Source organism: Pteropus medius, unplaced genomic scaffold (genome assembly GCF_902729225.1).
Source record: "Pteropus medius unplaced genomic scaffold, Ma_sr-lr_union100, whole genome shotgun sequence".
Lineage (NCBI taxonomy): Eukaryota > Metazoa > Chordata > Mammalia > Chiroptera > Pteropodidae > Pteropus > Pteropus medius.
This window is the reverse complement of record NW_024340692.1, coordinates 21,674,925-21,688,895: the sequence shown is the minus strand read 5'-3', so window position 1 is coordinate 21,688,895 and position 13,971 is coordinate 21,674,925. Positions and strand designations below refer to the sequence as shown.

The window sequence follows — 13,971 nt, the reverse complement described above, 5'->3', positions numbered from 1 at the left end:
AGACTTGTGGTTACCAGAGGGTAAGGGGTGCGAGAGGAGTGGGGAAGTAGACGGGGTAAAGGAGATCAAATATATGGTAGCTGAAGGAAACTGGACTTTGGGTGGTAAACACACAATAGAATATACAGATGTGAAATTATAATGTACACCTGAAAATTATATAATTGTATTAACCAATGTTACTCCTATAAGCTTATAAATAAAAAAAATTAAAAAAAATAACATCTTGAAATTGGAGGTGACATGAGTGATACTGATGTTTTCATAATAATAGATGTAATCTTTATTGAAAAGAGTTTTAGGGACTAAATAACTATATACCTTAACTATATACCTGATAGTACACTAGGAACTTCATAAACTTAATATTTCACCTTATTGAACATAAAAATGAGACATTAGAGTGTGGCAATTAGGAGATTGCCCTTTGGAACAAGACTACATGGGGTCAAAACCCAGCCATGCCATTTATGAGCTGTGCAACCTTAGGCAAGTCACACATCATCTCTGCATCTCAGGTCTATAGGATGGGGCTAATGTAAGTACCTAAAATTAAGTTATTACTGAGAAATTTGTTAGAACAGTGCCTGACACGTTATAAGTAATTAATGTATATTAGTGATAACTGTGAATTTTATGATTAATCCTCATAGCAAATCTTACGATTTGCATATTATTCTATTTTACATATGTAAAAAACAGGCTCAGAGAATTTAGACAACTTGCGTAAGGGTAAATAGCTAATAAAGTGGAGCAGTGTGATTTGAACTTACTTGTTAAGTACCACTGTAACAAAGCAGTGCATTATTTCAAGGTAAATAAAAAGTTTTCAGGTAAGAGAAAAGAGAAAAGAATCATTGTCAAAGATGAACTTCTAGAGGTTATGTGACCTATCTTGGGCACTCTGGACCTCCGCACACTGAAGCTATCTTAGAAACCCAAAGAGTCACCTTTGGTTTTTCTGCACAAAACTATTGGCCCCATTAGGGTTCCCCTACTCTGCCCCAAGTTTATTTCAGTTCCACTAACTTGTTGAAAACTAACACTGTGGCTAGATAATACTGAACCTACCTCTACCTAGCCATCTATCACTGACCTGAGTGAGTATACTTGTACCTCAATGGCCCAGTTTGTGGCAAATCAAGTCTTGTTTTACATTCCACAGTTAGGTGAAGAACAATTACTGCTATGAGCCAATCAGCGAGATTCTGAGGCATTCGAGAAACAAGGTGATGAAAAGAAAACCAAAGAAAGCATTAACCATGAACTGAATAGTGAATAAAGATCACATAAGATTCAAAAGAAAAAGCAACAGGGAAAAGCAAAAATTCACACAAAACAAAACAAAACACACCCCCCTCAAAACAAAACAGAAGGAATACACAGGATTGAAGTCAGAAAAATCTGATTTTTAGTTTTGACTACACCATGTATTACTAGCTGTATGACTTTGAACCTTGCTTTCCTTATCTGTGAAATAGAATATCAACCTCATAGGATTTTTGTAGAGTCAGATCACAATATAAAGATACACAATGTGTGGAAATAACAATGTAAATGCTAAAGCACTGTACAAATGTGCTTTACTAATGTTATGAAGACGAAAAGAATCAGTAAGAGCTGTGAGAACAAAAGTGTATCATATCAGTACCAAGTAGGTTTTAAAAAGTATTAAAGGGTAATGCTAAAAGAAAGACAATGGAGAGTTTACTGGATCAGATTAAGAGAAGAGTACAGTGCCACTGCTTGCTTTGATGACTCTTTTGCATGAGGTGGCTATGAAATCTCTTGAGCCTTATAGTCTTGAAGAGGATCTCGTGCATAAGCACAAACAAGTAATTGGGGCCTTTAAGATCCTGCTCTGAAGTTAAACACCAGAATAATTGTGTATGTTGGGACAGGGTGCAGAGAATTACATACCTCCCATTGCAAGGCAAAGAGATTTAACATATGAAGTTTATGCAATGCATGTGGATCATGAATTTTACAAGAGGAACAATTTCAGTTAAATATCTCTACTCATACCTCATTAATACCCTATTTGTTCCCCATTAAAGAGATTTATGGCAACCCATGCCTCTCCTCCCAATGAGCAACTTCACACACCATGGAACAATTGTCTTCTTTTTTTTGTGCATAAGAGTATTTAGTGACTTGATTTGAGGAAGATGGAGATTCTTTATATGAAATCTAGATTTTTTTCAGGCACTTATTTGGATGAAGGGGAAGGGCTAAGGCAGGCAGCCTCATCCCCTCTCTTGTCTGGCATGGCCCTTTCTCTGTTGATCTAGATGGCCGGTGTGTTTTGAGGGCTGCTAATGTGTGTGCCTCTGTTCTAAGTGTTGTAGTAGCACATGTGAAAAATAGGTGTTTTTCTTCCAGGAGCTTATAATTTTTTTGAAAAGAGATGTATAATAAGAATAAGCTCTTGAAGGTCAAAGTCTTTGTCCTATACATACATGGCAGTGTTCATTAAGCATGTGTTGAATGAGCAAATGAATGAGGCGACTCAAAACACAAGGCAGTGCATAGTACTAAAATGAGTCATACAGCAGTGATTGTTATAGAACTGAAGAGATGTGCCAATTTGGGCGAAAGCTTTTGAGAAAAGTCTAAGGTGGCAGCCTTTCAAGTTGGGTCTAGAAACTTTCAGTGCTCTAGGTTACTCATTGGGAAGGAAGAGTTAACAGCAGGACTGTAATCAATCTTTCTCTTTACTAAGATGCCTTTGTGTAAAAAAGGGATGACCCAATCAAATCCTCTTCCAAATATGCTTGTAAGCAGACCTTCTGATAAATACACTAATAGTTTTTCCTAGCAGAAAAGTAATTGAGTTCTTATTGTGAAATGCTTTTAGAAGGATATATCTGTGTGTCTGGGTGGCTTATAATAATTTAACCTGTAATATATGGGTTTATGGAAACATGGCAGATTGAAGAATCAGTGGAGAATTAAAGAGATATTTAACTGAAATTGTTCTCTTTGTGAAATCAGTGCTCTATATGCATTGCTTAGACCTCTCATATTAAATCTGACCAGAAAAAAACCCTAATGTGAAAGAAGAAGAACCTACAGTCATGGTGTTGGACTTTTCTAAAGGAAGAACACCTCATCTCTGTCATGTGATTGCTTGTATCCTTTGAATCATTAGTGAAGTTTGGCACGTGAGTCTTATTTGACAATCTGACCCTTTGTGTTCTCTTCCTGGGTCACTTGCTTCTCCTGTTTCCTTTCCATTAGTATGAACTGGCTGGAATCCTTTAGAGACTGTTAGACCTGGGCTGGACTCTCATCTTTGCCCCTTACTAGCAGTGAGCCTTCAATCTGGTTATACAAGTGTTCTGAGACTTAGTTTCCTCATCTACAAAATGGGTTTGCTAAAAGTAAGATCAGAAGTGGTTATGGGATTAAATTCGGGAGAAGTATATTGAATATTTTACCCTTCCCTGCACTGAGGCAGGCACTCCTTTCCCAGCTGGAACCAGCCTGGTCGGCAGGAGAGGCACTGCATGCTGTGTCTCCCTTCACATGTTCTACAGGAGCTGTGGCAGGGGGCACACCGGTGGCTGTCCTCGTCAGTGTAGTAGCCCTCAGGGCAGTCCTGCACACAGGTAGTGTCTGTCAAGGGAAGAAAAAAGAGTCTATCTTGGTATCAAGTATGACACATATTTTCCAACGTCCTCTATATGCTCCTCACTGTGTACCACGGAGAGAGGGGGGTGCAGGCGTAATGAGACAATGTCCCTGTGAGCTGAAGGGTATCTTTGTGACCTGAGATGAATGTCCAAGAAAGAGAATCAACCATAAGGCCATTAGGAGTGGAGAGAAAACAGAGGTTAGAGTGGACTGGTGTGCTGGACAGGACAGAAACCATAGTCTGTCAAAATGAGCTAGAGGACATACAGGTCTCTCATGAGTGGGAGTACATTTAAAGTAGGGACTGGGGTAGCAAGAGTCAAGACTCCATTGAAGAAAGCAGAAAGTGTGATGACACGTTCCCATAATTTCAACTCTATTTCTAGCCTTGAATATGTTCCTTCTAATACATAGATTTTACCCTCAGTTCTGCTGTGCTGTCTACACAGTATGGCTCTTGAAATTTAAATGAATTAAAATAAAATTAAATTAAAACTTTAGTTCCTCAGTTGCATCAGCACAGATGTAGACCATTTCCATCATGACAGAAAGTTCTATGGACAGTGAGACTATTTTGCCCATGTATTTAGAAGTTAGATTAAAACCTTAAATCTGCTCTGCACAGCAAGATGAGTTGGAGTCAAACAGTTCAGCTTCACACCACCCCAGTCCTTCCTCCACCAACCCCAGCGGAGCTGCCGATTCTTCCTTTTTCTTCTTTCTTAACATTTGGGGGTGGAGATTGAGAATGGTTTAATTAGAAAGTAAAAAACAAAAACAAAAACAAAAAACAAAAAAAACAAGATTTGCTGCCTTTGCAGTTTAGCATGTAGTTTTTAGAGGCAACTTCTTCCCTACCCTCTGCTTAACTTCACTGAAAGGAAGTCAGGCTCTCCTGCATTTTTACTGTGAGCCGCTGGTCAACTCAAGGCCACATGCCAATTTGTCTCCATAACTCCAGTCAGCATTAAGCATAGGCACTGGTGGAAAAGCTAAATCTTATTAGAGGTGCTGTGGATTCAAACTCTGTGCTGGGAGACTCGTTGAGCTACCCTAGGGCAGGAGCTGTGTCATTCATCTCTGATTTTTTAGCATCTAGCAAAGGCCAGGTGACTATTTTGTTAAAAGTGGATGTTGACAGTGGTTCATTGTCCAGCTTAAGGTATCTGGTTAACTAGAGGGAAGTCTTAATCCCCTAAATATGAAACACTTCTGTATTAGTTTCCTATTGTTATAACATAACACCATAATCTTAATGGCTTAATACAAATGTATTATTTTATAGTTCTGAAGGTCAGATGTCTAAAATGGGTCCATAGAGCTATTATGTTTCTTTTAGAGGGTCTAGAGGAGAATCTGTTTCTTGCCTTTTCCAGCTTCTAGAGGCCACACGCACCCCTGGCTTGGGGCCTCTTTCTCCATCTTCACAGCTACAACGTAACATCTTCTCTCTCTCTCTGTTCCTCTGCTCTGACATCGCATAGCCTTGAACTACTAACTTTGATTATCCTGCTTCCCTCTTATCAAGACCCTTGTGTTAATCCAGAATAATCCTCCCAAATCAAGACCTGAATAATCACATCTGAAAAATCTTTTTTGCCATGTCAGGTGACAGGGTTTGAGGATTAGGATGTGGTCATATTTTGGGGGAGCATTATTCAGTTTACCACAACTTCCAGAGGAGTTATCTAGTTTATAATTAGCCTAACCCTTGTGGGGATAGTGGTGAGGGACAGGGTGGGAGAGTATGAGAAGATGAGGCCTGAGCATACCCTCTGCCCAGTCCTTGAGGGAAACAGAGGTCAAAGTCGACAAAATGTGTTTGCTAATAGGATCACACACACACTAGTGTGTGTAATCTTATTAGCAGGATTGCACACACACTAGTGCTGACGTCTCTGTTCTAGTCTAGTTCATATCCCTAGTTTAAGAGAAGACCACCAGTGATAAGGCATCTTCCAGTCGGTGTGAAGACTGAGGTGATCATTGGTAGCATTCTAAATTGGGGATAATTAAAAAAGAAGGACCTGGCAGTTAGGATGATGTAAGAGATCTGGAATATTTGTATGAAGCAGTAGCCACTGGGAAGAAAGGTCACTGTGGTTTGTGTAAGAGGAGCTAAGCTGGGTGGATAGAGGAGACTGATATCTCCGTTTTCTGTTGGGAGGTAATCAGGAATGGCATGAGGGTAGCTATCCCTATGTCTTAGCAGGGGAATGGTGCCATTGTTGATGACACCTCACCACCATTCTATAGGGGTGTAACAATTTTTCCTCTGAGTGTTTTGCTTCTCAGGTCTACTCTACTAGGTTGGCGAGATGGATGCTAATGCTTTCCAGGTCTTCGGCACATTCATCTCTTTCTTCTCTTTTTCCTACACCTCTCCACTGCTCCTTCTTTCAGTTGAGTCAAGTGTTGTTTCATTTTCTTTCTCCCATACCTGTGTTAAGCCTAATCGTGGTATCCCTGGAAGCATGAGGGCATTGCCTCACATTAGCAATAAACTTCATAAGTGACTCTTGCTGAAGGTGGCCAACCCCAGACTGTGCCATACTTTGTTCAAGATTTATTAATCAACAGATGCTAAGTCAAGGGGAAATTTTGATGAGGAGCTGAATATCTACATGTTCATAAAGTATCTCTTCACAGACTGCTTTTTAATCACAAGGGAAAACAATAACTATGCAGTGGAGAAATTGGACAGTACCCTGAACAGATGACCAAAATTAACATCACTGTCATGTGTCTCCAGAAGGACACATCACCTATGCAATATTCCACTTGAGAATGCATAATCTTCATCTAATCATGGGGAAACTTCACACAAACTCCAGTGGAGGGTTAGGGATTGTATCCTTCTAAAAGGTCAATATTATAAAAAACAAAAGTTTGTGGAACTGTTTCAGATTAAAGGAGGCTAAAGAGACATGGCATCTAAATGCCATAACTATAGACTAGACCCAGTTTTAAAAACGAATTGATATAATTATAATATGGATGGTATATGAAAGTATTGTATCAATGTTAAATTCACTAGAGCTGACAAATGTACTTTGGTTATATAAGAAAGTATCCCTATTCTTAGGAAATAAATACATACTATAAAGTATTTGTGGGAAAGGGATCATGATATATGTAGCATACCCTTAAGTGGTTCAGGAAAAAAATACATTGTGAATTATGTATGCATATACATTGAGAGAGACTGAGAACAGTAAAGCAAATGGGGTAAAAGGTTAACAATGGGTAAAGTGGGGAAAGGGCATATGTGTAGTGCTCCTTGTATTGTTCTCGCTCTTGCATCTTTTCTGTAGGTTTGAAAATTTTCCAAACATAAGTAAAAAATTGAAAAGAAAGACACCAGTATCTATTGAGCACCAGGCATTGTGAAAGGTAGTTTCCCAAATGGAGGGGAAGATAAAGGCCACCTCAGAAGAAAGTGACTCACTGAGGAGAAGGCTGTGTCTCGGGCAGGTGTGACACTGGTCCTCAGAGGGTCCTGTGCAGCGGAAGCACTTAGTGTGACAGGGCTTGCATCCCAGAGCCTCCTCATCCCAGTACTCAGAGGGGGCACATTCCTTGTGAGGCACACAGTCCCCATGGCTGTTCACCTTCAGGCCTTCCTTACAGGTCTTGCAGGTCCCGGATGATGAGCAGGTCTGGCAGGACTTGTGGCAATCTGTTGGTGGTGTGGGGACAGCAGGCAGAGAGTGAGAGAGAGCCAGGGTGCCCCTCTAGGGAATCAATTTCCCTGGAAAGCATATTCACATTTCTTCCTCTTTTCGCCTAGAGATTTCTAGGGCTCTGTGCCAAGAGCGTGGAGCCATGAAATGGGTACAGCTCTTGGGCTCTGGGTGGAGCATTCTTGTTGCAAAATGAGAAAGAAAGGCTGTTTCATATTTTCTGTAATAATTGGAGAGCCCATTCCTGCAACAGTCACCTCAGAAATATTAGTAAGACTTACTATAATTATCCAAACTGCAACAAAATAATAAAACCACTGGTTTGTGGCCTTTTCGCCACCATAACTCCTATTCTATGGTCCTTCAATGACCCTCCCAGAATACCTTGAGCTTATCACTAGCATCAATATATATTATAATTACCTGTTGACAAAAAAGGCCTCTTTTATAGTCATTTATGAATGCACAATGCTTATAAGAGGGCCTGGCATATAACAGGCATTCAGAAAATATTTGTTAGATGAATACAATAAAAACAATTCAGTCCCACTTAGGGGTTTTAGCTGTTGCCATTCCCTCTGCCTAAAATTTTCTTCTCCCTGTTATATACGTGGTTTGCTTCCTCCATTTATCAGTGATATCTCCCAGGCTGCCTTCTCTCTAATTTCAACTCTATTCTGCCCAACTTCCTGTCCCACTGCCTGCCTTATCTTCTTTAGAATTTGCCTTCCCCAATAGAATGTAAGCTCTAAAAGGGCAGGATTCTGTCTGTATTGTCCCCTGCTGTTCCTCATGCATGGAAGAGCACAAAGCACATATAAGCACTCACTGTGTGAATTGGCACATAGTATTATTATTGTGATATTATCACATAGTATTATTATTGTGATTATTATCATCTCATTTTATCTAGATCAGGAAATTGAGGCTGGAGGTGCTAAGCTGCTTGACTGGAAAAGGGCAGGGTCAGGAGTTGAACCCAGGACCTTCACAACAGCTCTTGCTATTCTGCCCCAGTGCCTCAGGAGAGGTATGGGAGTTTTAGAGGTGTCTAGTCTATCTCGTAGGGGATAATTCAGGGTGATCAGAATGGGTCCCAAGTCCTTGTGTTTCTTAGAGGAGATCCTGCTTGGAGAATGCTTGGTTCTGGATGCTTCTCTGCACCTACTCAAATCTTAATTTTTAAGTCAGGCCCTTTGTTTCTTCTCTATGGAAAATCAGGTGGTCACCCTATTTCTCCTAGTGCCAACTTCTATCAGCCTCCCTTTAGACTGGTGGAAGGTGCAGTAGCACTGCAGGGAGAGACTTCAAGTTAGTTTCCAACAGTTGAGTTGGTCTGAGTGAGCCCAGGCATCTATATTTTTTCAAGGCTCCCCAGTCGATTCTAATGGGCAACCAGGGGCCTTTCTCAATGAGAAAGTTAAATCAAGTAAATAAAAGTAAATGTACTCTGAGACCTGTAAAGTTGTCTATATGGCAAATTACTTTTGTTATTGAACACCAGAGAAATGTCAGAAGTTGATCCCCAGATCCTGCCCTAGTACAAGCAAGATGGCACTGCAGGCCTTTGGCCGAGTCTCTAAACTTCTTGTGGAAACTGGCCCCCAGCTCCACAGCCTGCTTCATATGCTCACTTTTGCCCCTTCTGCTATACAGGCACAGCTGCCCATCTTCAAGTGCATGTTTATTCACACATAGTCAGGTGGGACATTGACACTAAAGAATGCTTTAAATAAAACACACAAAAGGGTATATCCAGATTATAAGGCTAGAGCAGAGAGCCTTCAGGAATAAGATATATCTTCATGTCCTGCCAAAAACATTTCCTCGAGTATGTTCCAGGATGTGGGTGGCCTGAGGTTTTTCCTGCCATGTAAGTTCACCTTCAAGCTCTCATTGTGTTCACGGGGTCTGCTTCTGAATCTTGTGTTTGCTTGGAGGCAGCAATGGGGACTAAATTACTACATAGTTGTGTAGTTTGAGTGAATCCTATGACTATAGTTAACAATGCTGAACTGTATACTTGAAAGTTGCTAAGATCGTAGATCTTCAATGTTCTTACCAAAAAATAAGATAACTCTGTGAGGTGATGGATATATTAACTGACATTATTGTGGTCATAATTTTTAAATATATATGTATATTAAGTCATCACATTGTGCACCTTAAACTTACACAATGTTATATGTCAATTATATCTCAATAAAACTGGGGGTTGGGAGTGGGGACAAAGAAAAATCTTTTCCTCCAAAGTGCTTCTCTTATTCACGTGAGAATTCCTCTAGCAATGGGCAAGAATGTAGTTTTTCTGTTCCCTGATAACTAATAAGAGGCAAAGAATTCATGCTCAGTTGAAATATATGGAAGCATAAATAATAGCAGATCCTTTCTTGAATGTATTGGGATTGAAGTGTCGTGTGGGAGATGGAATAGGGCACCCGGGACAGGAGGAGCTGGGGGTGATGAGGAGAGAAGGAAGAGAGGTCCAGGAGGCGAAACGTGAAGGGAGATATGAGGCCCTGAGAAAACCTTGTATGACACAGCTCTCTTTATGCTGCTATAAACCTTTAATGGCTTAAAGTTTTAAGAAAAAAACTCCATTTTGGGTGACTTTTGAAGGCCTGTCATCTGTGTTGTAAATCTTCACATGAGAATCCTTTTTGACCTGCCACTGTTGTGAGTAAGGTCAACATGATTCATTGCTAACGAAAGTTACGTAATCAAAGCAAATGAATGACTCATTTTAAAAAAAAATAATAAATTAGAATAGATTCAAAATATGAGGAAAAGGGGTAGAACAACAACTCTGGGGCCGGAACTGTGAAAACCCTAGAATGTACTTTGCCTCAGTGGAAACCCATAATCCTTCTAGGCTCCCTGTGATGCGGGTTCAACTATGTTCCCGGAATCATTACCTTTGCAATCTTTAGTCTCGGTTTCATAGTAAGTTCCTGCTGGACACTCGTCCAGACATTTCCCATCATAGAGAACCAAGGATGACTCAGCACAGAGGTCACAGTCGTCTGCTGAGGGGCCATTGCACTGCAGACAGTCTTCATGGCAGGGAACACAGTGGCGTGCATCCGCATAGAAGCGGTGGGGACAAGACCGATGGCACATATCCTGGTACAGAAAGGACTCAGGCATGCACTCTGGGGCGGGAGGTGGGGAGGGAGGGGGAAACAACAAGTTATCACCAGGAGGACAAGAGAAAGGAATTCCTTCTTTCTACGGTGGCAGCCCATCCCTCACCACCGTGGCTCACTTGACCTGAGTGTACACCTACCTCGTCCCTGCCCCACACGGGCACATTCTCCATGTCCCACAAGCCCTGAATTGGGATTTGGGACCACATATGGAGGCCTAATTAGATGGTGCTGGGTTTATATCCTGAAACCATCTGCCGTTTGGAAGTGCAGAAAATTATAGTGCCGTAACAGACCTAGTGATAGCTGAAATGCTGAAGGTATCGTTCTGAAACCCAGATTTTTTTTCAAGTTGTAATGAGCACCTCAGGCTTTATTTAATACAGAAAACAGTTGAGAATTAGTTAATTTTTCATTCGCTGATTGGGTAGACCAATGAAATATACATGGTTAATCAGTATGAAGAATGCATTGTGGGTTTGTGGTCATTCTCTTCTTTTGAAGGGAGTTCTGGAAAACTTTAGGTTATACCAAGAGAATCCTTTGGATAGGATAGCACCAGTTAAATGAGTCTCTCTTATTCTGGAGAGGAAATAAGCCTTTCTTGGGAGATAATTGCAGAGAAAAAAATTCCAAGCCAGAGTGCTAGTCTTAGTCTTATAGTTGCTTGTAGCTTTGCATAGTGCTTGGCACACCCTAAGTGCTCAGTACACGTGTGGGGAAGAAGTCATGCAAAAGGGGCTCTTGTCTGTGTTAACTTGAAGAATCCACAATGGAAAGGCTTTATCTCACCCTCACTTTCCTCAGTGATGTGCACAGAGGTATATAAATTTCATTAAAGGTAGGGAGAATATTTCCCCTAGTTCAACTTGGATACCCCACCCTCAGATAGTTGGCCCCAGCTGGGGTGGCTTGGCAGAGCCTCACTCTCCCCTGGGATGCTCCCAGGTACCTTTGCACGTTTTCTCGTGGATGCACTCCTGACACATCTCTGGGCAATGCTTGCATACCCCCTCCACAGCCACGTGCCTCTCAGAGCAGGTTTCCCGGCACACTGCCTGGTCCAGGACAAGGCCTTCTTCACAAGAGTGGCAATTGGTGGCATTTCCTTCACATGTTTTGCAAGGGGAGCTACAGCGTTCACATGTGCCATCTTCTGCATAGAAGCCTCTGTGGGGAGAAGAGAGAGCAGCTTGAGAAGGCTTCCAAATAAGGAAATGATTCACACCTGGTGGCAAAGGAGTTCGCACTAAAAACGGAAGGATTGCTGCTGTTGTCAATCAAAATGAATCCATCAGATTTCCTGAGGAAGTGTGGTCAAAAAATCAAGTCTGAAAGAATAAAATGAAAAAGATAGAGATCATCCTTGTAAATTTGGTTTGTATGAAAACAACTTTTGTTAATTTGTATATAGTTTAGTCATCTTCTGATTTCCTTATTTTATCTCCTCATTTTCATTATATTTCTTTTTTTGTTGTTGTTAGAGTCTTATGGTAGAGTAGAAAATGCTTTTTAGTCAATTTAATATATTTTTCAATGAAAAAATTTTAATTTAAGAAATTCAAAAAATTATTTTTAAAAGGCTCAAAAGATTTAATTTCCTAAAAAATTAAAACCGCTTTTGCTTTTGGATGTTCTCAGTCAACCACTGATGGCTTTTTCAAACACACATATAACATTTGCATAAAGTATCAAATATATTTGGAGCACCACTAGTGGAGTATATATTTATGTGCTTGACTTCTTCCAGGTAGAATTTGATGTCTCTCTCTCTCTCTCTCTCTCTCTCTCTCTATATATATATATATATAGTACTTTTCTGAATGATTAAACTGTCACACCATTGAAATCACTCACTGATGAGCAAACACAATAAATATGAAATGCTCTCAAATATATTTGGGAGATGAGAGAAGTATAGATGATGTTTCATGGAAGAGAAAAGCTGAAGAGAAGAGCTGGAACTTGCAGAAGCGGGAAAATCATAAGCCAATTTAGAGAAAATGGACTTGAGGTCATAGGTACCTCTTCCAGTTATTTTTTATAATTCTCTTTCTCTTAGTCAGCTATTGCCATAATAGTGCTGTGTAACAAAACACACCCAAATTCATTGTCACTCATATATCTGTAGGCTGAGCTTCAGAGAGGCACGTGTCATTTTACAGGAGGAACTCAGGCATACACTCTGTGGGAGGGAGGCTTGACTCCAAGGTGCACACTGGATGAAGGTCTTTTTCACGTCTCTTTATCTTCTCTGACACGGGACTACTGGGGCATGTTATTCTCTTAGCTTTGACAAAAGGAAAAGAGGGCAAGTCCAACCAGGCAAACACATTTTAAGCCCCTGCTTCTCTTCTGCTAACATCTTATTGGCTAAAGCAAATCAAATAACCCAGCCCAAAGTCAAGGGTCAGGGAAGTCTATTCTGTTTCTTTGAGAATTGCTGTAAAGTTATAGGCAGAGGGCAAGGAGAGAGGGAGGGGTGAATAATTGCAGCAAATAACTCAGTTTACTAAAGTCCTCTGAATCCTAAAGCCAATAAGGGGCCCCTCCTAGAAAGCATCTTTAATTGAAATTTTAATTAACTAATCTACCCATTCACATCATTCTTTCAGTAACTAATTTCTTATGTTTATTTAGTAAACAAATATATTTTCTGTGTCAGGAATACATAGGACAGAGGTGAATAAAAGTCACATGTCTAATGTTTTAAAAAAGTAATGTTTTTTTGTTTTTGTTTGTTTGTTTTAGAGGAAAAGCGGTTTAGGTAAAAGAGGGAGAACGAAATAGTATTCAGATGAAAGATAAGACCGAGCTTCCTCACACATTAGTATCCTTAATTTTTTGGGCCATGATGGAGAACAAAGACAGTGCTACTTTGTTCAACCAAGTCAAGCCCTTGAAAATGTACTTGACAAGACAGTGGATAGAAATATATTATATACTGAACAAGAGTTTTACAGAATTTGAGAAATTTGAAATTAAGGAAATCTAGTGCATTCTCAAGCATATCACTTCTGTCTATGAGAATTTGATGGCTTCATTGTCTCTGTGCCTAGTGAAAAATTTGGCCTTGCTCAAAGAGAGTTCTGGCTTCTTTGTAGCTAACTTCTAAACCTTTGGAATTTCCTAAGTGGTAGGAGTGTCCTTGTTATTCATTGTGGGCCCCTCCAACCACACCTGAGAGCTTATGCTAACAAATTTACGGTGAGGCTGGCCACACTCTGTAGTTTCAGGGTGGGGACTGGCCAGGCAGAAGGACAAACATGTGTTTAGAGTTTGGGGGCTTTGGGGAATTTTCAATGCTAGGCCTGGCCAAGGTCTCTATAGAATAGTTTCTGGACACTGAAGATGAGCAATTTTAGTACAGCATTTGAAAAGATGCAGCACAAAACTTTTTCAAATTTGAAGACTACTGCTAACTCAAAAATACATGAATCTCAGAAACTTGTTGGAAGGAAGGCAGATGCCAGTGTGAGGAGGTTTTTCAGAAAGCCACTTTGCTA

The 13,971-nt window shown here is 40.4% G+C and overlaps 1 protein-coding gene across 3 annotated transcripts in view; it reads right to left on the bottom strand.

Annotated features, from left to right (window-relative positions):
- The window catches only part of PCSK5 (proprotein convertase subtilisin/kexin type 5), a 396,723-nt gene that overhangs the window by 11,873 nt on the left and 370,879 nt on the right, over window positions 1–13,971 (bottom strand). For all 3 annotated transcript variants that reach the window (XM_039843681.1, XM_039843770.1, XM_039843837.1), the window contains 4 exons: window positions 11,418–11,635; window positions 10,235–10,471; window positions 7,085–7,315; window positions 3,441–3,618 (listed from right to left, as the gene is read on the bottom strand). In XM_039843681.1, the coding sequence (XP_039699615.1) occupies window positions 3,441–3,618; window positions 7,085–7,315; window positions 10,235–10,471; window positions 11,418–11,635 (864 nt within the window). The remainder of the gene's footprint in view (window positions 1–3,440; window positions 3,619–7,084; window positions 7,316–10,234; window positions 10,472–11,417; window positions 11,636–13,971) is intronic.